General features: G+C 39.9%; 1 protein-coding gene across 2 annotated transcripts in view; it reads right to left on the bottom strand.

Moving 5' to 3' along the window:
* DOCK8 (dedicator of cytokinesis 8) overlaps positions 1–22,242 on the bottom strand; it is a 90,500-nt gene that overhangs the window by 58,142 nt on the left and 10,116 nt on the right. Inside the window, exons 2-9 of one of the 2 annotated variants that reach the window (XM_063422811.1) lie at positions 14,245–14,347; positions 9,820–9,995; positions 7,028–7,099; positions 3,513–3,636; positions 2,581–2,787; positions 1,745–1,830; positions 560–626; positions 158–307 (exon numbers count right to left, since the gene is read on the bottom strand). In XM_063422811.1, coding sequence (XP_063278881.1) covers positions 158–307; positions 560–626; positions 1,745–1,830; positions 2,581–2,787; positions 3,513–3,636; positions 7,028–7,099; positions 9,820–9,995; positions 14,245–14,347 — 985 coding nt within the window. Of the gene's footprint in view, positions 1–157; positions 308–559; positions 627–1,744; positions 1,831–2,580; positions 2,788–3,512; positions 3,637–7,027; positions 7,100–9,819; positions 9,996–14,244; positions 14,348–22,242 lie in introns of those variants that run through there. The other variant, XM_063422812.1, reaches the window with a different exon arrangement.

Here is a 22,242-nt window from a genome sequence, read left to right as displayed (position 1 = left end):
AGATATATCACTGGACACCTGCTTGCATTCTACTTTTAAAAGCTATCATAATTCATCTCATCTAGACAAAAGCAATTTTTTTTTCAGTTCCATGAGCTCAGACAACAGGAACAGCAGGGAACAGACAGAATGGTGCCAAAGCAGCACTGCAACATACCTTTATTACCAGGTATATATCTGATGAGGGGTAAGTGACAGAAAATACTGCTGATCTTGCCTGGGTAGACAAGTCAATGGAAGGTGTATGAGAACGCAAGAATCCTCTTAATGAATCCGAATTGAGGTCACAGTGAAAATTTTCTGAGATCTTGAAAGGAAAAAAGAGATTAAAAGATATTGTAAAGCAAAAATGCTTCAAATTTTACTTTGAAACAAGTCAAAAGTTGTAACTACATCTATAAAATAAACAATTGCAAGCATGTGACTGACTGAATAATAAGAATCCTGGATCAGACTGCATGTGTTAAAAAGTAGCATATTTTTTGTAAGTTTTCCTAAATTATTACTCCGGAGATAAAAACCCAGGCCAACTGAACAACATTATTGTATACATACTTACCTTTTTTCTTTCCTTTACATCATAGAGAGCTATGCATGCAAACAAAGGTTCTATCTCTATATCAAACCTGTTAGGGAAAGACACACAAGACACTGATTGATACTGCACTCATATGGCTACATATAATAAAAAAAATGGAAGAGTTATATTTGGACTGGCACTTTCATTAAAAAATGCTGAGAAATACTTAGCTCCAGACGTCAGCTCTCTCAAAGACTTGAGGACTTTTTTAATTAGTGCGTTATATTAGATGATTTAGAGAGGATAAGAAGGGTAGGAAACGGCATGCCATGGATTTTCTAAATTTGACAGGAATATGGTCTCAGAGATCAGTTTAAAATTATCATAAGTTGCTTTTTTTTTTTCTATTTATCAAGTTGTGCTGGCTTTGGCTGGAGGGATTCAGAGTGCAGCTAGGGCTGTGGATTTGTGCTGAACACGGGGCTGATAATACAAAGATGTTTTTGCTGTTGCTGAGCAGGGCTTGCTCAAAACTAAGGCCTATGCTTCTTTTGGTACTTCTTCTACTGATGAGGTGTCTAGGAGACTTGGAGGAGATACAAGACAGGACAGGTGACCCCAAACAATAAAAGGGATATTTCAGGACATGTGGCACCATGCTCAGAATATAAATGGGGGGGTAAAAGAAGAAGCAAGCAGAGGAAAACTGGAGTGATGGTGTTTGTCTTCCCAAGTCACATTATGTGTGGACTTGCTCACCTGGGGATGGATGAACACCTGTCTGCCCTTGGGAACACGTGAGTTAATTTCCTTTTTCTTTTGCCTGTGTGTCGCTTGCTTTCCCTATTAAAATGTCTATGTCTCATCCCATGAGTTCTCAAGAATTACTCTTCTGATTCTCTCCCCGATCCTGTTGGTGGAGGAATGAGCAAATGACTGTGGGGGGCTTGGCTGCTAGCTGGGGTTAAACCACAGTGAAAGTCCAGCAGTCTGGAGGACATCAATTGTTTTGTTTTTTTTTTTTTTTTTAAATATATAGTTTGGGTTCACTCCCAAATCCCTTTCATCCTGGCAAGTTAAAGGCTTCTGTAAAGATGGACAGGAATAATTCTCTGCTACACTAAGAAAGAACACTTGAGCAGTGAATGCTGCTGTACAGGACACCTGTGGTGGTGTAACAGTGAACTCAAAAATGGTGAGCAATGCTTGTGAAGGATTACTTACTTCAGAGCCTGTAGCTTCACCAAAATCCTGTTGCCCAGGTGCTCTTTTGGGCAATCTGGCACTGGCCGTATCTCCACTGCATCTTCCTATCATTAAACAGCCATAAATAAAACAACTGTAAATTTACACACTTGCATAAAACATTTACGTGACAGTAACCGAGCCACTGCTACAGACTAGCATCTTCCCCCACTCATGGGCAGTTAATGTCCCCATAGATGAAAGAAAATTGGTTTATTACTTCTGAATATTTACATTCCTGAACCCTATCTGGCATTTACACCAAATACTCACAGCTGTGGACCCCAAGTACAAGCCACTATGAAAGGTGACACCGAGAGGAGAGGAGAGGAGAGGAGAGGAGAGGAGAGGAGAGGAGAGGAGAGGAGAGGAGAGGAGAGGAGAGGAGAGGAGAGGAGAGGAGAGGAGAGGAGAGGAGAGGAGAGGAGAGGAGAGGAGAGGAGAGGAGAGGAGAGGAGAGGAGAGGAGAGGAGAGGAGAGGAGAGGAGAGGAGAGGAGAGGAGAGGAGAGGAGAGGAGAGGAGAGGAGAGGAGAGGAGAGGAGAGGAGAGGAGAGGAGAGGAGAGGAGAGGAGAGGAGAGGAGAGGAGAGGAGAGGAGAGGAGAGGAGAGGAGAGGAGAGGAGAGGAGAGGAGAGGAGAGGAGAGGAGAGGAGAGGAGAGGAGAGGAGAGGAGAGGAGAGGAGAGGAGAGGAGAGGAGAGGAGAGGAGAGGAGAGGAGAGGAGAGGTGTACATCTACTGTGGTGCAGTCATAACCTCAGGCATGCTGGGACAGCCAGCCAGGAAAGACTAGCAGGACAGTGGAGCTCTGGCTCACCTCATCCACGGAGGGGTAGAGGGCGAGCAGCTCGGGGTGCCTGTTGGTGCGGCGCGCCTCCTCGTTGAGCCTCTCGCAGTCCTCGGCTCTGAGGTTCCGCAGCAGGTGCTCCAGCCGGGGCTCCGGCTCCAGGCTGCGCAGCTCCAGGTCCGAGCAGGCCTGGGCCGTCCTCGAGGCCTCCTCTGGCACAGGCTGGGGCCCCCCGACCTGTTGGGAAACAAGGAGATGTCGAGCTGTGGTTTGGGCACCAGGGTGTCACAGAGTGGCTGTCTGTGATCCTGGCAGAGGGGATCTTCATGCCTCTCCTCTGCTGTGAGGCCTAATGGCGAGCAGGGTGCTCTGCTTGATGGCATCACTGATTACAGAATCACAGGATACACTGGGCTGGAAGGGACCCACTAAGGATCACAGAGTCTTGTGACTCTGGCTCTGCACAACACACTGCAAGAATCACACCATGTGCCCAAGAGCAGTGTCCAAAGGCTCTTTGAACTCTGTCAGGCTGGTGCTGTGACTGCTTCCCTGAGGAGCCTCTGCCAGTGCTCAGCCACTCTCTGGGTGAGGAACCTTTCCCTGATACCCAACCTGAACCTCCCCTGACACAACCTCAGGCCTTTCCCTCGGGTCCTGTCACCTGAGGGTGCCCCCAGAGCAGAGATCAGTGCCTGCCCCTGCTCTTCTCCCCACAGGGAAGCTGTAGCTGCAGTGAGGTCTCCCCTCAGTGTCCTGCAGGCTGAACAGAGCCAGTGACCTCAGCCACTTCCATAAAGCTTCACCATCTTTGTGTCCCTTCTTTGGATGCTCTCCAACAGCTTTATATCCCTCTTACATTGCCGTGACCAAAACTGCGTTCAAGGGGAGGCCACACCAGATGCTTCTTTTGAGGGAAGCTGCCATATTTGATCACTTTTCCCAAAGTAAACAAAATGTACCTGAAAAGTTGCATTGCCAGAATCCAATGTTTCCGATTCGAATGTTTGTTTTTGAAGAGTTTTGTGAAAATCTTTCCGGGATCCTTTGTTTTTCAGGCTACAAGTATCTGAATTCCCTTGGTTTCTTTTATGGAGAAGTCAGAGAAAGTCAGGATAGCATGAGGAGGTGTTAAAGGAAAATAAAACAGAAAAGACAAATTAAAAATTATTTTAAAACTGAAAATATTATTCTGCAAAAAGTAGTGTAGCACAGCTTTTATGTAAAAATGTGACATTTGACAACTTTATGTGTTTTAACATACCACTGCAACTCTATAATATATATTAAGAACAGTTTTAAAGGAAAAAATGAAATTCAGGTAATTTTTCTATAGAGAATAAACCTCAGACAGCAGGAAAACCTGACCTAGGTACAAAATCTGCTCTTATCTCCTCTTCAGACATGGTGATCATTTCAGTGACCTGAAGAACATGGATCAGGATCACTTATCTCTTGGCTGGCTTCTTCAATTACATACCTCAAAGCTCTTACTGCTCTTATGCTGGACCTAGCTAGCATCCCAAGTTAATCACATGCAACAGTCTACACCTTCCAAAAAAAATGCCTGGTTTTGAAGAAGGCTATTTTTATGCCACAGTGGAAACCTCCAGGCTGGTACATTTGAAAAATTCTCCTGAAATTTCAAGTTACATTTTCGAGGCAGTTGGAAAAAACCAGCAGGTACCCTGAAAAAAAGGTGTTAGATGCATCCAGAGCTCTGTTTCTTTCACTTTAGTATGGAATTTGCTAAATCCTGTGATGGTTTTTTGCAATCAGTCTCCTTATTTACAAGATCCTGCTTCATTCATTTTTCTTCTGTGACACTCCCAAAGAAAGGACTGAACATCTGAGTACTTTCATAAAGAAGACACAATAAGCAATTATTGATCAGGGAGACACCTTTTTATTACATTTTGGGAGTAACTGAATTATATGCTCTGATGTGTTTTAATTTTAATTGTTTGCATTTCAGTCGTTTGCCAGTTCACTGCAATGAAAACTGGTCATAAAAAGACAATCCCAGCTCCCCTTGGATGTGACCTTGTTTTGGAACCACCGTAATCATCCAGAATGGAAGGCAGAAATTCTGCATGACTTTAAGGCATTTAAGAATCCAAGAGTTTGTACAGATTATTTTTTTCACTACATCTGGTGGCAAACAAATGATTAATGGAGAAATTTACGTACCTAAGTTCACATTTTCCCTGTGGTGTGAAAACTACACTAGAGACGCCTTCCCCCTAAAGTGCTCCTAGAAAATTTATTTATATTGTTTATTTATTTTGAAAAGCATTACAGCAATTAGAACTCACCAAGTGGCAAACCATGGTTTTAATGCACATGCCAGTTGAATGGGTACACACTGAACTCACCAAGTGGCAAACCATGGTTTTAATGCACATGCCAGTTGAATGGGTACACACTGAATTAAGAAAATGAGATGAGGAAAAAGAACAAAGGACAACTGAAAGGAGAAACGGGGACAGGAACAAGCTTCCCATTCAGCTTCCTGCAAGCCCACATGGACTCCAGCTGTGCCCAGCTTTTCTGCCACATTCTACCCTGGGGCCTGAGGATGACCACCCACTGGCGACTCCTCAGTCTCCTGTTCTGAACCTCCACATGCATGAATGGATCAAAGTCACTCACACGCTCCTCTCCCCCATAGCTCACCAGAAAATATATTCAGCAACCTGTTCTATAACATCTGTCAAGCAGACAACTACATTTTTCCCAGCCTTTCTCAAAACAAAGCCTTCTACAATTACTTTTTTCTCACTTCTCTCTTGATATCTTCCTCTCATGCCTTTAAAAAAAAAACAAAACAACTTTCCAAGCATAACATGAGATTTCCAGTAACAATCTATCACTGGCTTATGTGACACTGCAGCATATTTGGTAGTGTTTTGTTTTTCATAATTTTTAATAACTTGCTTGCATTGTTAGCCACAGCTGCCAAAGCTCAGCTCTCTGGCAGAGTCCACCACCATGTTTACTATAGAGTCAACTGCTCAATAGATTTTGAATGCAAATTTACCTCACCTGAATGAATGAAATAGCAAAACACTCAGCAAAAACTTTCCACATAGAGTATTTCTATGCTCCATTCACATTTCTACTAGCACACATAAATGCAAAAATAGCTATGTTCTATTTTTCACCTCACCTACTTTGCTGCTCACTATTTTCTCCTATAAACAAACAAGGCTGCACACTGGCTTTTTACAGCATGCTCAGAACAGCACTCTGTGCAAGAGCAATTGCCTCTGCTCTGAGTGGTGTGGGAGAAGAGCCCACAAAACCCACTAGCCTACTTTTAGTGACTCATGCAGAGCAGTTCTGAGAATTCAATTTCATCAGCACCCCTGGAGGAAGTCTCTTAATAACCCCCAGCAGCCGCTCCACTGAGGAGCACAAGCTGCACAGTTAAACAGCGCAAATTCCTCTACAATCACCACTGTACACCCATAAGGCACTGGCTGATGATGTACATCACGCCAGAAAAACACAGAGTAACAAGGGAGAGTGAGGGGCACAACAGAATGGCAGCAAATGTGTCAGCACTCAACCACCAGCTTCTTCTTCTGCTTTTCAAGAGTGCACGAGTGCAGGAGTGGATGAAGAGGAAGTGCTACAGACAAAACAGAGCTCCAAAAACCTCGTTCTGAAGAACAGGGTGAGGTGATGGGGAAGGGGGCAAGACATTTCAGAGAATCCCCTAAGAACTTGGGAACAGACATCCCTGCCACAGAGAGCACTGACTGAGAGTTCCCTTCACATTTCACACGTGAAACAGAATAAAATAAAATTAAAACATTATGAACTAAACTAAAGGAAATTGAGCACTTATAATGACTACAGGCTCAACTGTGTGCTGAATTACACTGTGCAGAAATAATTTACTGATGTAAAATAGCAAATTTGGATACAACGCTGATAATCCCATGAATACACTCAATCACTGCTGGGAAAGCCCATAATCCTTGAGTTTTCAGACACATTTGGAAGTCAAATCATGATGAATTTTCAGGGCATGAATAGGAGAAAAGCATGCAAATACAATCTTTATCCCTGTTATCTTTCCTTTTAGTGGGATCAAACAGTACTAGTTTTCCTGATTAAGATAAATCATTGTTACAGAGGGTTGATGTGAATTTCTTCCCTTCAACTTCCCATCCATTCCCAAAGTGCCTGATAATTAAGGAACAGATGCAACAGCATTTGGCAGTGCACACCATCTCAACAAAACAATATTACTTATGCTTCGCGTTATTTATACTACTAATTTATAAGTAGGTGTAAGTTATTTATACTTACCTGTGTAATTTATTTATACTACTGAAAAGTCAGTTCTTATCTTCAACTGCTGACTAAAATCATTTTAAATTTAGGATTACTTATACCAGCAAACATCGCCTCTCTGATAAGTAAGGTGCAAAGTATTTTTGATTTTATTTAGTTTTATGTTGCTTACTTTCGATTCACTATCAGCCACTCACGTCCATAAGTGTGAACACAGTCTTTGACATGTGAGTCCAGTTCAACCCTGTGGAAAAAGCAACATATTTCAGCTCCTAAGTCATACTTTCTGGACAAACAAATTTATCAAAACATGCTAGTCAGATAACAGCCTCTCTGTTAGTCCTCTCCTATGTATTTATTTTACTGCTAAACTATTGTTTGAGGTTTAAAAATCCACTGTATTGCATGAATTCCCTTATGCAGGTTTTTGGTACTGTACTGATAAATGTACAAGCATACATTAAACAGAGGTAACCACTTGCCACACTATCTATTCATACATATAAGAGTGAGGTTGCTATAAAATTTAGTAAAATTAAAAATAAAAATGAAAATAAAAATGAAAATGAAAATGAAAATAAAAATAAAAATAAAAATAAAAATAAAAATATATTTAGTAAAATACAACATAACCAACCTTGTGATTTTCAAAACTTGATAACAAGGCTCAAGATACAGAAATTTTTTTTAAAGGCCTCACCTCCTGGACTCTTGCAAATACCTAGTTTCTATGTATGTGCAACTTTCTCTTTCTCACAGAAACAAAGAAAAATCTAAAAAAGTGACCCTAAGCTTTTAATCAGACAGGATAACATAACATAACATAAAACTTTAAGTTCTAAGAATACATTATATTTTAATTTTCTGTTTTTCAAATTAGTCTCCTTTAATGAAGGGGGGTGTAAGTCCTCCTTGATTGACTGGATGCTGTTTGGAACTGCAAGTCTTGACAATGTGCATGAACTTCACATCATGATGCTGTGGCATAATTCCCCTATCCCTATTCTTAAAAATTTTAATGACCTGTTCCAAAATATCTTGTAGAATTTTCCAATCCAAATGAGTAAAAGAGTAGGAGTGGCCCTGCCTCTGGTGGTTCCTGCCTCTGGTTCAGGTGGGAGGTGTGTCTGCTGGCAGGCAGCACAAGAACCCAGTTAGGTCGATGGTACCACAGAGACATCAAAGACTGCATTGCCTGCAGGCCAATCCTTGGTTCATGCCCCTTCTCTTACACATCCCAGCACCCTTGGCCAGGATTCTCTGTAAAAACACTAATATCAGTGACAGCAATGTGAATGGCTAAGTGGCAAACTGCTGTGTAAAAAAACACCTGCTGAAAGCATATTTGTTGGTACTGACTATTTGAGCTTTGTCACGGGCTGCTTATAAAACACTTAATAACTTTGTGGTGCAAATCAGGCATAAAACTGATTGTACAGCATGAGCCTGCATGGTCTCCCACTGGAAAAACAAACAGGTAACTGCTGTTTTAAACATCAGGTGTGGTGGGAAGTAACCTTGGAATTAGGCAAGAAATGACCTTATTTTAGATGTAATTTCAAAAGTTGAATAATTATTTCGGTACTTTTGTCCATCATTTAAACAAAAGATTACCTCAAGTAAAAAAAAAAAAAAAAAAGAAAAAAGAAAAAAAAAAGAAAAAAAAAATTCATTGTCTCCCACATGCATTCTCTCTCTCAAATCCACAGGAAAAAAAAATCTTGTAAAGACTGGGACTTTTTCTATGAGTGACTTCAAGTGAAAATCACTTTTTGTGCAAATATTAGAAAATCCCTTACAAGCTGTGTGATTCAAAGAGTTCTCAGGTAACCTACTATGGCATCTCATCTCTACTGTTTTTGTTCTCCTGAACTTCTTGAGAAAAGCACTGGGCCAAGAAGAAACTTGCAGACTGAAACTTTGCTTGGAGAGAGGGTTCTCAGCTAAGTCCACAGCTGGCAAAAATCACACAAACTGTGTTTCCTGCTTGGCCTCATTGCATTTGGTACGTCGGGCAGAAAACACTAAGCAAATACTGCTGTTATATAGGGCTCTACTTTGAACAGCTGGCTGGTAAAAATTAGAGCAGCATGTAGCAACAGGAACAGAGAGGGATGCAGGTCTACCCTGTGAGCCAAGACACCATAAACTAACCCCTTCAGGGACTATTTCACTGTTAAAGGTACCTAAAAGTAGAACTCCAAAGGCCTGTTGAGTATTTTGTATAGAATGCATAGACTTTCTAATACCACTTTGGAAAACTCTCAGATGGATTGTCTAATTCTGAAAAATTCTTCTGCTCATACCTTGCCTGTTTTTCAAACCAGATTAAATATTTACAGGACCATTGAGCATCACCACATGATACCTATTTAATTCAAGCTGTTGAAAACAGAGTAATTATTTCATCAATGTCAGCCTAAAACCACATGTGACTTCTACACTAGAAATTAACACTCACACCCCTTCATAACCTTGTGAAGTATGAACCTTTTCCTCCCATTTAAGCAAGACAGGTACTGAGAAGGAGATTCTTGGAGATCTGATCAATGCCATGTAACACCCAGCTGGCAAAAAAACAAACAAACAAAAAACCCAAACCTCAATACTGTGTGTGTCACATGATCAGTATCAACTTTCATCTCTGGCATCACAGCTGCAAAAATTATTTTTCATAGCATCCTCCTGTCCTTCTTTATTCTTCTTCCTGGTTGATGCCTGCCTCACTTCTCCCGCTACCAAGCTTAGGAAGTTGGGTAAACACTTGCAGAATTTTAAGTGTGCAAACAAGCCTAACAAAGCCAGTGGCAAAGTTCAAACATTTGAAGTTCATTCAGGAACTACGTAATAGCTGGAAGGGTGGCCCAGTGATTTTGGATCAACACCTTCAAAACTATTTTTAACTATTCAAAACCAAATTTTACTATTTTTGCAGCATTTTGGAGGGACAGAAACTCTCCTTACCCATCTTCTGGCATAGAGGGTTGCAAAGTCCTGCACTCTTTGCGTGTAAAGACAACATCCAGATCATCTTCGGGAAAGTCCCCAAGTTCTCGTGCTAGATCTAATTCCGACTTGTTCAGCTGTGTCATCAGGAAGCCTTCAAAGTCTACTGGGTCTACTGCATCATAAAAGGAAGGCTAATGAGAAATAAAAATGCATTTATTTTAGCAACAGAAGGTTCTTCTTGATAGAGTAATTCAGGCGTATTTATTTAACTATTGTAATTGTCCCATTATTTATTACAGATCAAAAACAAACATCTAAACTTCTAACCTAGGAACAAGAAAGGATATAAAGGAGGTGACCAAAATGCCAGTGACAGGCAATGCCAATGGGCAGGAGACAGCAGACAAAACACACTAGGAATAACAAGGCCAAGTCTTGGAATTTACTCCAAGTGCCAGAGGTGACAGAGCTAAGGACCAACTGTAAGCACCGTGGCTGCTCCTGTCACAAAGATGCAGTCATTTGAGGTGCTGTGCCTGAAAGACACTGTCAGAAATGCTCTGTGCTTTTGAATGCAAACAAAATTGAGGACAACATATACTCAAAATCAGAAAAATTTACTATTTTTCATCTCTGAATGCTACTGAGGTTTGTCTTACTGGAGTTCTTAATTTATCGTATTTATCAAGGGTTTATACAGTGCTTTTGCAAAAGATTACATGGCACTATTAAAGTTATTACTGCAAACCTTTAATGTTCCCCATTTCTACAGCACACAGCACTGCACCTTGATAGACAGAGTTGTATCTTGTAACATTTAAGTAGCCGTTCTTAAACAGAAGGTCCACTTAGAACAACGTTAAACAAGTACAAGCTCTACGAGTCATGCATGCCACTAAACTGTCTGATTTTTATCTCTTTAGTGTCAAAAACAGAGACAGAAACTCTTGGTTGATTTGGTACCTAGAGATGTTCTACATACAAATAAATGTGACTTCATGTATTAAATGTGTATGTTATTCTATGTATAGACAAAACTGAAAATTATTTTACTTGTTATGTAGCAAATAAAAATACCCCATATATCTTTAGGAAATACAATATTTGTCCAGTTGAGTACAGAGACTAGACTCTCTCATCATTGATTTTTCTGACAAGTAAAAAGTAGATCTAAAAACCACAGCTTTAGAAAATCTACAGTTTATTTCCTGTGGGTTCCAGAAAGGCTGATGAAACCTCATAGCTGTAAGATAGAAGAAAATTAGTTGCAGCATTAGAATTATAGCACTGGAAAACTTGTTTACTGTGAAGAAAAATTCTAGCAAAAACCAGTTAATAAATCCTCCTTTCTCTAAAGGGTGAGGATTGCATCACACTGATTAGCTCAGATATCTTTCACAAGGTTGTCTTCTGAAGCTGCCAGCAAAAAATACTGTCTGTGGTGCTGTTGATGCATTGTGGGGAAGGCACCCAATGTCCCTGGTACCAACACACCTTTATATTCAATGTTATTCTGGGATCCTCTAGGATGAGGCCTATTGCTTCATCCAATATTCTTAAGCTATTGTCCTTTTACTCCAGAGTTCTTCTGCACAGAAAAAAATCTGTGGGTCAAAATCAGGTAGTCTTCCCTCATTAATACTGAGGCCTGGTCATGCAAGGGTTCCATGGAAGTCAACAGGAATTTCACCAGAGAATGAAGTGACACCACTGCATACTATTGTTATATCTATAACATCAGGAATTTTAGCTCAATTGGAGAATGAGAAATTTCTGAATTTATAAAACATGCATAGAGACTCAACAACGGCAAAGCTCCAGTAACTCTGAACTGAAATGGCTCACACTTAAAATGCCACATCAGCCACAGTACACAAGAAAATGTGTTACAAAAATTAATAGTAAACACAAGCTTTGGAACTATTTTAGTGTTCTGGAAATACAGTTGAGGAAGTTTTCAGATAACAAAAAACCAGAAATATCTTGCAGAAAGTGAAGCATATTTGGAAGAAATGTGCGGGAAACATCTAGGAGAAGCAAACCAATTTAATCCCCTGGAAAAACCCCAGTTGTGATCAATACTCCTGCAAATATTTTAGTAGAGAGCTTTGAACCTGACCTAGTATCATCCCCTATTCCAGGTCCCCCTTTTATAGGGAAACTGTATTTGTTTCTACATAAACACAGTCTCTGAGCTCACTTCTCTGCCTGTACATTTAAGGCATCCAATGAATTATCAACAATGTCTCTGGGAAAAATCCTTCCCTTTCTTTGCTCTTTTTGGCCAATGGGAAAACTTCACATCACTAGCAGGTCCATCAAACTACGAGGCAGTAAGCCAAAGAAAAATACTCTGATGGTTTTTAGTTTAAGCACTATCTCTGGTTTGCACACAGTGTAGTGGTGAACATGCTGGATCAATAGTTATGAGTAAAGAGTAAACTTCATTTGCTATTGTTTTCTTATTAATTATCAGCATAATATGGTTGAAGCTCACTTACTGTACTGTCAGCAGGTAAAGCATAGCATATTAGTATACAGATATGTAAATAGGCCTATATATAGATTTTTAGATCTAAATATGTAGAAAATATATAATGAATAAATAATATATAATAGATAGAAATATAGATAACATATTTTAAAAAAACAATTCCTAGAATATTAAAGTAAAACACAGCTTAAAGTATACAAAGGCATACATCTTTTCTGTTGCTGAAGATATGTTTTACATGCAAAATAGTTCTGCTTAATACAATCTACTTTTTGATTAACCATTGCACTCCCTTTCAGAAGTCACGTTTTTCAATTCTGACAGGTCAAATTCATTGCTTTTCATTGTGTCCTCTTTTTCTAGTGCAACTGTTAAGAATAACCTTTAATCACTAGAAAAATGTGCTTTTGACTATTGTAAATCAGATACAAATGTAAAAAAGATAGTGTAAAAAGTAAATGCAGGTGGAGGGAAATTATCTCCCTAACAACTCATGCAACTTTTCAAAGGAAACAAGGAAACACAGAAAATGGCTTAAATAAGACGCCAGCACTCCTTTTCACAAATCACAAAAAAAAAAACCCAAACAATTTTTTACAGAAAATGCCACAAACCATAACTGCAAACATACCTTTTTAAAGGATGAGGAATTAGAGGCACGTAGATTGCGACAGCCCACACAAAATGGCAGCTACAGCACACTGCTTGGTAAATGAAATACTACCTTTCTTTTCTTTTTAGTAGAACAAGCGGTTGTCTGCATGCAGCAAAAGGGACCTGGCCACATCAGGCTGAGTAACCACAAGGAACAAGTTAAAGATCACAGAGCTTCAGATTAAGGAAGTGAGTAGTGGCGGGAGGCCCTGACATAGGAAACAACCCACTTGCATCTATATTTTCACAGAGTGAAGAGTGCACAAACACTCTTCGTGCTTCTACTTATCAGGCCTCGCAAAAAGAATCAAAAATTAAAAGGGTTGGGACGGGTAGAGTTGCAAAATCATAGTTTCATTTATGGCATGGTATGTTTACATAATACTCATCCTCAAAGGAAGTAAAAAACCTGGCATTTTTTCCCTTTGTCATAAGGGCACTGTCATATGATCTAACTTCTTTAGAGGGTGATTACATGTGGAAGGCTGAAGAAGACTTGGAGACACATAATAGTTGACTCAATTATATCTATGCCAATCAGGACATACTTCAGCATTTCTCACTTAACATGCACATTCTACAGCACTGGAAAACAGTCAGCACGTTGCCCCTACTGCTAGTTCTGGAAATTGTATTAAGTCGAGCTTGTTGAGACTCTACCTTTCTTTTTTTTTCTCTTTATTCATTGATCTGTGCTGCTTTTGGCATGGATACAGTTGATTTTTCTTCATAGTAAATATTATGGGGCTGTGTTTTGGATTCGCGCTGGAAACAGTGTTGATAATAAAATTTGTTTTCACTATTGCTGAGCAGTGCTTACAAGGAACCAAGGCCTTTGTCTACTCCTCCTACCAGCCACCAGCAAGGAGACTGGGGATGCACAAGAAGCTGGGAGAGGACACAGCCAGGACAGGGAACCCCAGGATATTGCAGACCACATGGAATCATGCTCAGTATATAAACCTGGAGGGCAGAAGAAGGACTACCATACAAAGCATTTACTTGAAGAAGTTGAATGTTTGCATCAGGGAAAGAATGTAATATACTCCAACACTTACTAATTAACTTTGATTCATAGTAATATGTAGAGGGACTGTCTATTCCAGGCTCCAAGGAACATTCTTCTTTTTCTCAAAGGTATTATTTCCTCAGCTCACCAGAGTGTATTTTTTAACAGTTTCAGATAGAAGCCAGTGGAAAGTAAGACAACTTAGAAGATCATTAATTTACCCTAAAAACACTAAGCAATGTACATGCCAAACCTGTGCAAAGAAGATAAATCCAGAACTTACCAGTTGAAATGTAGAAAAGCCAGGGGTACTTAAGCTCCGTTGACAGAACTGTGCAAAGCCTGGTTGGACAGTAAATTGCTTTCTTATTTCTGCAGAGGAGTGCCTTTAATTAAGCAGAGAAAAATCCTTATATTTACAATTGTCCCTGTACAAATTTCAAATGCCAACATATAGAACACTGTCCCAGTGTTTAAAAATATGTTTTGATAATGGTCTAAACTCCTCTTGGTTTGTAGTTGAAGCAAATCTCATAAGCATTTGCAGTCCTATATAATTAAGATTCTGTCACTCTTCCAACAGATTTTTATCATTATATTGCAGCCCTCACAACTGGGAAATGCTATGCAAGAAAGAGTGGCCTTGGCCTTAAGAAAAATGTGACTGTAACCTTCATAGCAACACTTGCAGATTCACTTCTGCAAAGCCAAAATACAAGAATAAAGCAGAGAAAGAAAAACAAACATCACATAAGCAAATATTTTAATTGATCAAGGCATAAAAACAAGATGAGACCACTCACTGAACAGGGTAAACCCAGACTTACACTACTAGTGCAGTTTGCTGTAGAAAACCCAAGACAAACCAAAGAAGGAATTAAAAAATCTGCCTACTGTATAAGCTAAGCATTTGAGGGGAAAAAATCTTAAATGCTAATTAACTGATTGCTATGGGAGCAGAGACTGCCCAGAACTGAATTCTTCAGAAATCCCAGGTTGATAATAATTTACACAGTCTGAATATACAGCAGAGTAGAGTGGTCATTTTTCATGGAAACAAATCAATTATGTTTAATATGATCTAGAAAAATCAGTTTAGGAATAAACAGCCATGAAATGGTAACAAAACTCCTACACTATATTTCACCATAAGGGTTCAGGACAAGACTTTTAAAACAAGATGCAATTAAGCATATTCCAAGCCAAAACAATAGCCTGCACCCACCACGGCAGTCAAACAGAAAAAGAGGAAAATACAGAGGTAAGAAGACACACCCCTCCAAATGAGACTCCTTCAACTGCAGCAAGCATTAATAGGCCTCTTAGAATTACCAGATGCCACAGGACAGTTTCGCCTGCACCTTTTCTGCTTTGTGGCCTCCTGATTCCTATAACTACTGTACCTATTCTGTGACACTTATTGCTGCTTTTTTGAGCATGACAAACCCCCGAATTTCACTTACTACATTTCTCTTCATGTGAAGCAACAGGCACCCGACAGAAGGCTTTGAAAGTATCAAAGGTATTAGGCCCGATTTAGAAAATGAAAGTTGCTTTTAGGTCAAAAAGCCATGCCTTTTTGGTGGGAGTGGGATGTTGCTCCAACCTGAAGGCAACAGCCATCACAGATAGAACAAGGCCAGAAATATAGACAAAGTAAAGAGATCCATTTGGAAGAGGACATCCTACTCATCAGTGGCACTCCAAAAATCAGAACTGATATATTTTAAAGATTATTCAATGATTTATAAGCAAGAAGTCACATAGGGAAAGTGATGAAGCCTGCACATTCCATAGATTATCTTTGACCTATTTTAAAAAGAAAAGTTGCCTGTATATCAGGGTTGTGGTTACTCAATTTCCCACTGCAAATAATCTCTGATAATGAATGTATGTACAAAACACAAATTATTCAAAATTATTATTTTACTGCAAACTGAGTCAATTTCTACCCTGTGCAGAAGTATCTGTTAATGATGGAAATAGTAGAGGTAAAAACTGAGTTGCAGTCTATTGCAGAAGTTTTTGCTGTAAACACTAATACAAGACATCTTTAAATTACATCCAGTTTGGTCTTATTAGATGCTTCAAAGAGGAAATTATATTAATTTTCAGTACAAGAGGAAGCACACATATGAATGAAGGGCCAAATTTGCTGTCTGGTAAAAGCCTGGGCAAATGTAGCTAATTGAGAGCAAATACACTTCTCAAGAGTACTGACATCAGTTCCAGTGTCTCTCCAATAGAAAGAACTTGCAAACTAAATCAGTCCAGTGGATGACAAACCTTGTAATCTGTAACGGTGACTTTCAGATAAGAATAGTTCATTTTACTGACTTCATAGTTTTGCAATGACTATAGGAAGAAAGTACAGTACGAATAACAGAAGACGGCAAAATTTGTTTGAACCAGCTCAGAAATTATTGCCTAGATTTGCTAGAATTACATAAAGGAAAGTCTCAACTGCTAGAAGAAACAAAAGCACAAGTTAATCACACCAGCATGGGGGAAAGGTGGGTGTGACAGTCAGAGATCTGCATGGCAACTTTTGAAAACTTGAGAACACAGGTGGAAACAGAGGTCCTACTAGAGGGCTCTTTGGTCATGCCAGAATGGCTGTTGTATGTGACCTGCCTGTTTTCTGATCAAAGAGCTGCCTTGGGCACTATTGGTGTACCCTCAGGAAAATGATAGTTTACAGTCATTTAGTGCATCTTAGCTTTCATGGAGGCTGCAGTCCATCTGTACCTGGCTGTACTTTACCCTCCTTGTCTGTACAACAGGCCTGTCTGATTCTGAGCAGAGCTTTACAGTCACACTTGACTGCAACAATGGTCTATCCATGTGCCAAAAAACAAGGAAAGAAGGCAAGTGGTTAAGGATAAATGCAAAGCAGTCACTGAGAAATCTGAGAAAAAGTTCTGTGGTTCTCATTTAGGTGAAGCAAGGGGACCATGAAATTGCACTCAACATTAAAAAGTGCATCACCTTAGATATGCCTGTTTATCAACAGTCTGATGATGAAGTGTATGGTGGGCAACTAGAAAATGTGGACAGCAGTAAATTCTGGCCCAAAAAGATTAGCAATTATTGGTATATTATTGGCAATTATTACGAGATGATGAACAGATGATATGGATTTGTCTAAGGGCAGTCATATAAAACCAATCTAATTCTTTTCTGTGATAGTTTAACTGGCTCAGTGAGGCTCTTGATACTGTCTCTTATGACATTTCTATAAGCAGAGAGAGTGGCTATGTGGAATCATCACAGCTGGTTGCAAAAGAGCTCATAGCTGGTTAATAAAATATATTTGAGGTATAGTCATCATTAGTTCAAAAGAAGATTGCAGGAAAACTTTACTATGAGAAGCAATTTAATTTTTCCTCAATATAATTCCAGTCCATACTTTATTTTACAACATGGATGATTATATAGGTAACATAGGACTAAGGGGATTGCATCAGCCCAGGAGGGTTGAGTATTTCAAAAACAGTAGTTTGAAAATATTTTATATTATGAAATCTGCACAGCAAGATTCAACAAAAACAAATGTAAGCATCTAAATTTAGGAAGAAAAAAACTAACTGCAGAGTATAAAAAGTGAAAGTAACTGTCAAAAGAAATAGCCACATCACAGAAGAGACACTGAGAGAGTATACTGGGACACTTACCAAAAAAAGCACCAGAGGTGAGGAGAAACTGATGCTATTTCTGTTAATAGAAGTCAATGAGACATAACTGGGCTGATGTACACACAACACAGAATAAGATGCAATAAATTTTAAAAGGCTTCAAAAGATAGCAGTCAGCAGGCTAAAAATCTTGGCAAGGATGACCCAAGAGGGAAGACTGAAAAAACCAGCTGTGCCACAAAAAGGAAGACTGACAAGAGATAGCAGTTGTCCTTGAGTATGTAAAAGATAGCAATATGAAAAGAAAATGGGGAACAGTTCATGTCCCTAGAGGGAAGAAGAATAAGTAATGCACCTAAATTGAAGCAAGTAAGCTCTAGTAAAGTACTAGGAAGAAAGTTCCCACTGCAACAGCAGCAGGACACTAAAAGTGTCCTGAGGAAGCTGGCTGGTGTTCTGGCCAAGCCATTCTCCATTATATTTGAAAAGTCCTGGTGGTCAAGTAAAATCCTGGTTGACTAAAAAAACGAAAACATTACTCTCATTTTTAAAAGGGGGAGAAAGAAGGAACACAGAGGCAACTACAAAGTGGTGAGCCTCACCTCTGTGCCTCGGAAGACCCTCACGGAAGCAGTGTTAAGGCACATGGAAGACAAGGAGGTGATCCAAGGCAGCCAGCTCAGCTTTACTAAGGGTAAATTGTGCCTGACCAACCCAGTGGCCTTGTATGATGGAGTGTCTTCAATGGTCACCAACAAAAGGCTTACTGATGTCAATTACCTAGGTTTCTGTGACATTATCCCATGTGACAGCTTATCTCCAAACCGGAGAGGCATGGCTGTGGTGGGTAGACTCTCCAGTGAATAAGGAATTTGCTGGATGGATTTCACAGCCAGTGAATTGTTGTCAATGGCTCTTGTGGACCCTCCAGGTGGAGGCTGGTGAGGAATGGTGTTGCTCAGAGCTCTGTCTGGGGACTGCTGCTCTTCTGTATCTTCACCAATGACATCAACAGTGACATTTAGTGCTCCCTCAGCAGGTTTGCAGACCACATGAAGCTGAGCAGGGCAGCTGAAACAGCAGAACGAAGGGATACCATCCACAGGGACCTGGACAAGCTTGAGAAGTGGATCTGTGAGAACCTCATGAGTCATGGGAATCACACAAGTCCAAGTGTGAAGTGCTGCCCCTGGGTCAGGACAGTCCCAGATGTGAGAACAGACTGGGAAAAGAACTCATTGAGAGCAGCCCTGTGGAGAAGGGCCTGGGGGTTCTCCTGGATGAGAAGCTGACCCAGCAGTGTGTGCTCACAGCATATAAATTCAGCTGCATCCTGGGCTGCATCCAAAGAACTGTGGCCATTGGCTGAGGGAGGAGGATTTTGCCTCTCTAGTCTGCTCTTCTGCGACCTGCCTGGGGTACTGAGTCCTGGTCTGAGGTTCTCAGCACATGATACACATGGACCTGTTGTAGCAAGTCCAAACAAGAGTCATGAAGATGATCAGAGGACTGCAGCATCTCTCCTAAAAAGGCTCAGAGATCTGGAGTTGCTCAGCTTGGAGAAGTCTCTGGGGAGATCTTACCACAGCCTTTTACTATCTAAATGGAATATCTCAGGAAGAAGGAGTGTGACTTTTTCTACAGGCAAATAGTTATAGGACAAAGGGGCAACGGTTGCAAGCTTATAGAGGAGAGATTGAGATTAGATGTTAGGAAGAAATCCTTTACACAGAGGGTGATGAGGTACTAGAACAGGCTGCCCAGAGAAGTTGTAGATGCAACAGCTTGGAAATGTTCAAGGACACCTTGGATGGGGCTTTGAAAGGCCTATTGAAAGGTGTCCTTGCCCATGAAGGAGAAGGTTGGATCTAGATGACCTCTAAGGTACTTTCTGGCCCAAACCATTCTGTGATTCTAAGCAGCAATCTTGTGATTGCATAGCTACAAGAACCCATTCGTGATGCCCCTGAACTACCTGGAAAACAGCATCTGGCCAACTGCAACCCTTTCAAAGACCAGTGGGACTCAGCAGTGTTCACAGCTCTACTGATCACTGATACTGACAGCTGTTCCTTTTCACCAGCTGGAAAAAAAGTGTAGATTTGGTGAAGATTTTCCACAAAGGTCACTGCTGAATTCACTGTCAACACTCACATGGCATGTAGAAAGATAGTGTGAACCTCTAGAAAGATGGCAGGTGTCAGCATACTAAGGATTTTCTGGATTTTAGGTCCTTGGCTGAACCACTTGTCAGAGCAAAATAAAACAAATTGGAACTAATTTTTCCACTCTGTGATGTCTTGGCCCCTGAATGATGATGACATACTTCTCTGGTGCAATTCTTGAAAAAGCTGGAACCCACCAGACTTCCTGACCCACCCAGACAAGAACTGGAGGGTAGCCAAAATAAAAGCAACCAACCCAAAACAAAACCCAAACCCCAAATCGGTGCTTCTCAATCTCAATTCACCAGTGTCTATCCCACAGGTATATATAAACCTCCAGCAATTGCTAGCAAACAGTTGAGACAGTCTGTGGTTCACAAATACTCTCCAATGCAAAGCATACAGTTTGCATAATATATTGGCAGTGTAACCAAAGTAACAGACTACACCTGGAGGTTCTTAAAAGTAAATTCATCTTGTAGGTCAAATTCTGGAATGTTTCTCAGGGCAGAGCTCACTAAAGGATCATGAACTTGGAGATTTGGGTTATTAGTTGGGCCCAGGTGAGGTATCAGGAAAGGAAGATAAAACAGCCATTTATTTTCTTCCTCTAACATACATTAGATCTATGGCTGAACACTACTGGTTCTATAATTAAAATTATATGAATGCTTATAATGCATAAAGCAGGTTCTGCAGTTTCACTGTAAATTCTGCTCAATGACATATGTCTTTGAAATACGTAATTTAAAAGGAGGAACAATGGGTATTTTGTTATGTATATGATATGAAAATTCAAACAGAAAACAAAACACTTTAAAAAAGAGAAAGAGAAAGAGAACAGCTTTAAAGATCACCTATTAACTGCAAATCAGAAACTTCATAACTAAAAAACTACATTTAAAAGTATGCTTCACATGCTACTGGATGAAGTCCTCCAAAGTTACTTACTATTAGAGGGGAGGCAGAAAGGGCAATCCTTAACAACCTTACAATCCCTTCCAGCAGACTGAAGTTGTCTTCTGCAAGAGCTTCATTTGCAATTAGACAGCAAGGAAATATGAAAATAAATGAATAAATAGAGTACAAGAACTATCCCCAAAGACAGAGACATTCACACTTAAATCTACAAGGATGGCAGAATCATTAAAAAACAGTAAAAACTTTTACTTAACAGTAAAATATTCAGTCTTGGTTACCCTGAAGAGTAATCCCTTTCATCTGACATTGGCAAAGAAAATTCATAACTAATTTTTGTTCTTTTCTGAGCCTAAGATGAAACTTCTCTATTTACAACTGAAAACAAGCAACTAAAAAGCTCTAGAAAAGAAAAATGTAACAATTACCTACCTCTCTCTTTCACTCCCCACACGCAAACACACACAAAGTTTTGGGCAATGATCCAGATCTTTAACTAGCAAATATGGGAATCTCACTTAGATCTCCTGCTCTTACTGCCAGTGGAAACTGCCTGTTTTTCTTCTAAGATTCTAATTAGTCCCTTAAGGCACCAGAGCTGAGCTTTGTTAGTCACAGAAGTGGTTGATCTGAACTGCTGCTGTTTCCCTTCTTGGCTCAGGTGGGCTCTACACCCTCAGGCACGAACCCACTTTGGGGTCTACCACACTGAGACTCTGTATCAGCTAAAGCAATAAAGATCCTGTTCAAGATGGTTGAAATTCAACAACAGTCTTCTTACAAGGGATGGTGTGGGAACAAAGAAAAAAAATCTAGAAAATGAAACTCTTGACTTCGTTGTGCTGTAAGCTTTTTACAAAGTAAAATGAGCAAGAGCTCAATTTTTATTTCTTTCCAGGTCATGTATGATATTATTCAGTGAAGATTTTTCTCTGCCTTTCTGTTTTGCTGTTCCTCCTTGAGAAGAGACATGAGCACTGATAAAAATAATTTTCTAATCCTGGCCATGCAAAGAAACCAAAAACCTATGATTTGGTCCTGATGAACAATATTTTTATGCAGTTTTTAATCACTGTATGGATAATAGGAATAGCTATGATATAACATTTGAGAAGACAATGTGTATGCAATGCTGACTGGTTGGCTCCTGCAATGAAAGTGATTTAAGGTGTGAGGTTTTACATGATAGTTTAGTGATACCTCCTGGAAAGCAGAAAGTATAAATCAATGACATCTGTCATCCTATTGTAGACTGGTCATGATAGTTCATACATGCAACATAAAATTGTAATCAATATCTCATTTGATGCTAATTAATGATGCTCACAGAAGATAAATACACGCATGAACACCAGAATTCTTTTGTTATCCCCCACTGCCTTAATGTCTACCAGCACACAGCAATATATACACAAAGCTTTCATTCTGAATGGATTAACCGCATTTTATCTGAGGACAATTTTCTGTGTTCAGCTCAGAACACTCTCTGCATGAAGTATTAAAGGTCACATTGGTGCCTTATTATTTTCTATTAACTGAGATGTCTAAAGAAATACTTTTCAA

The sequence above is a fragment of the Prinia subflava genome, chromosome Z (genome assembly GCF_021018805.1).
Source record: "Prinia subflava isolate CZ2003 ecotype Zambia chromosome Z, Cam_Psub_1.2, whole genome shotgun sequence".
Classification (NCBI taxonomy): domain Eukaryota; kingdom Metazoa; phylum Chordata; class Aves; order Passeriformes; family Cisticolidae; genus Prinia; species Prinia subflava.
The sequence above is the reverse complement of the archived record's forward strand: the minus strand, read 5'-3'. Positions and strand labels throughout refer to the sequence as shown.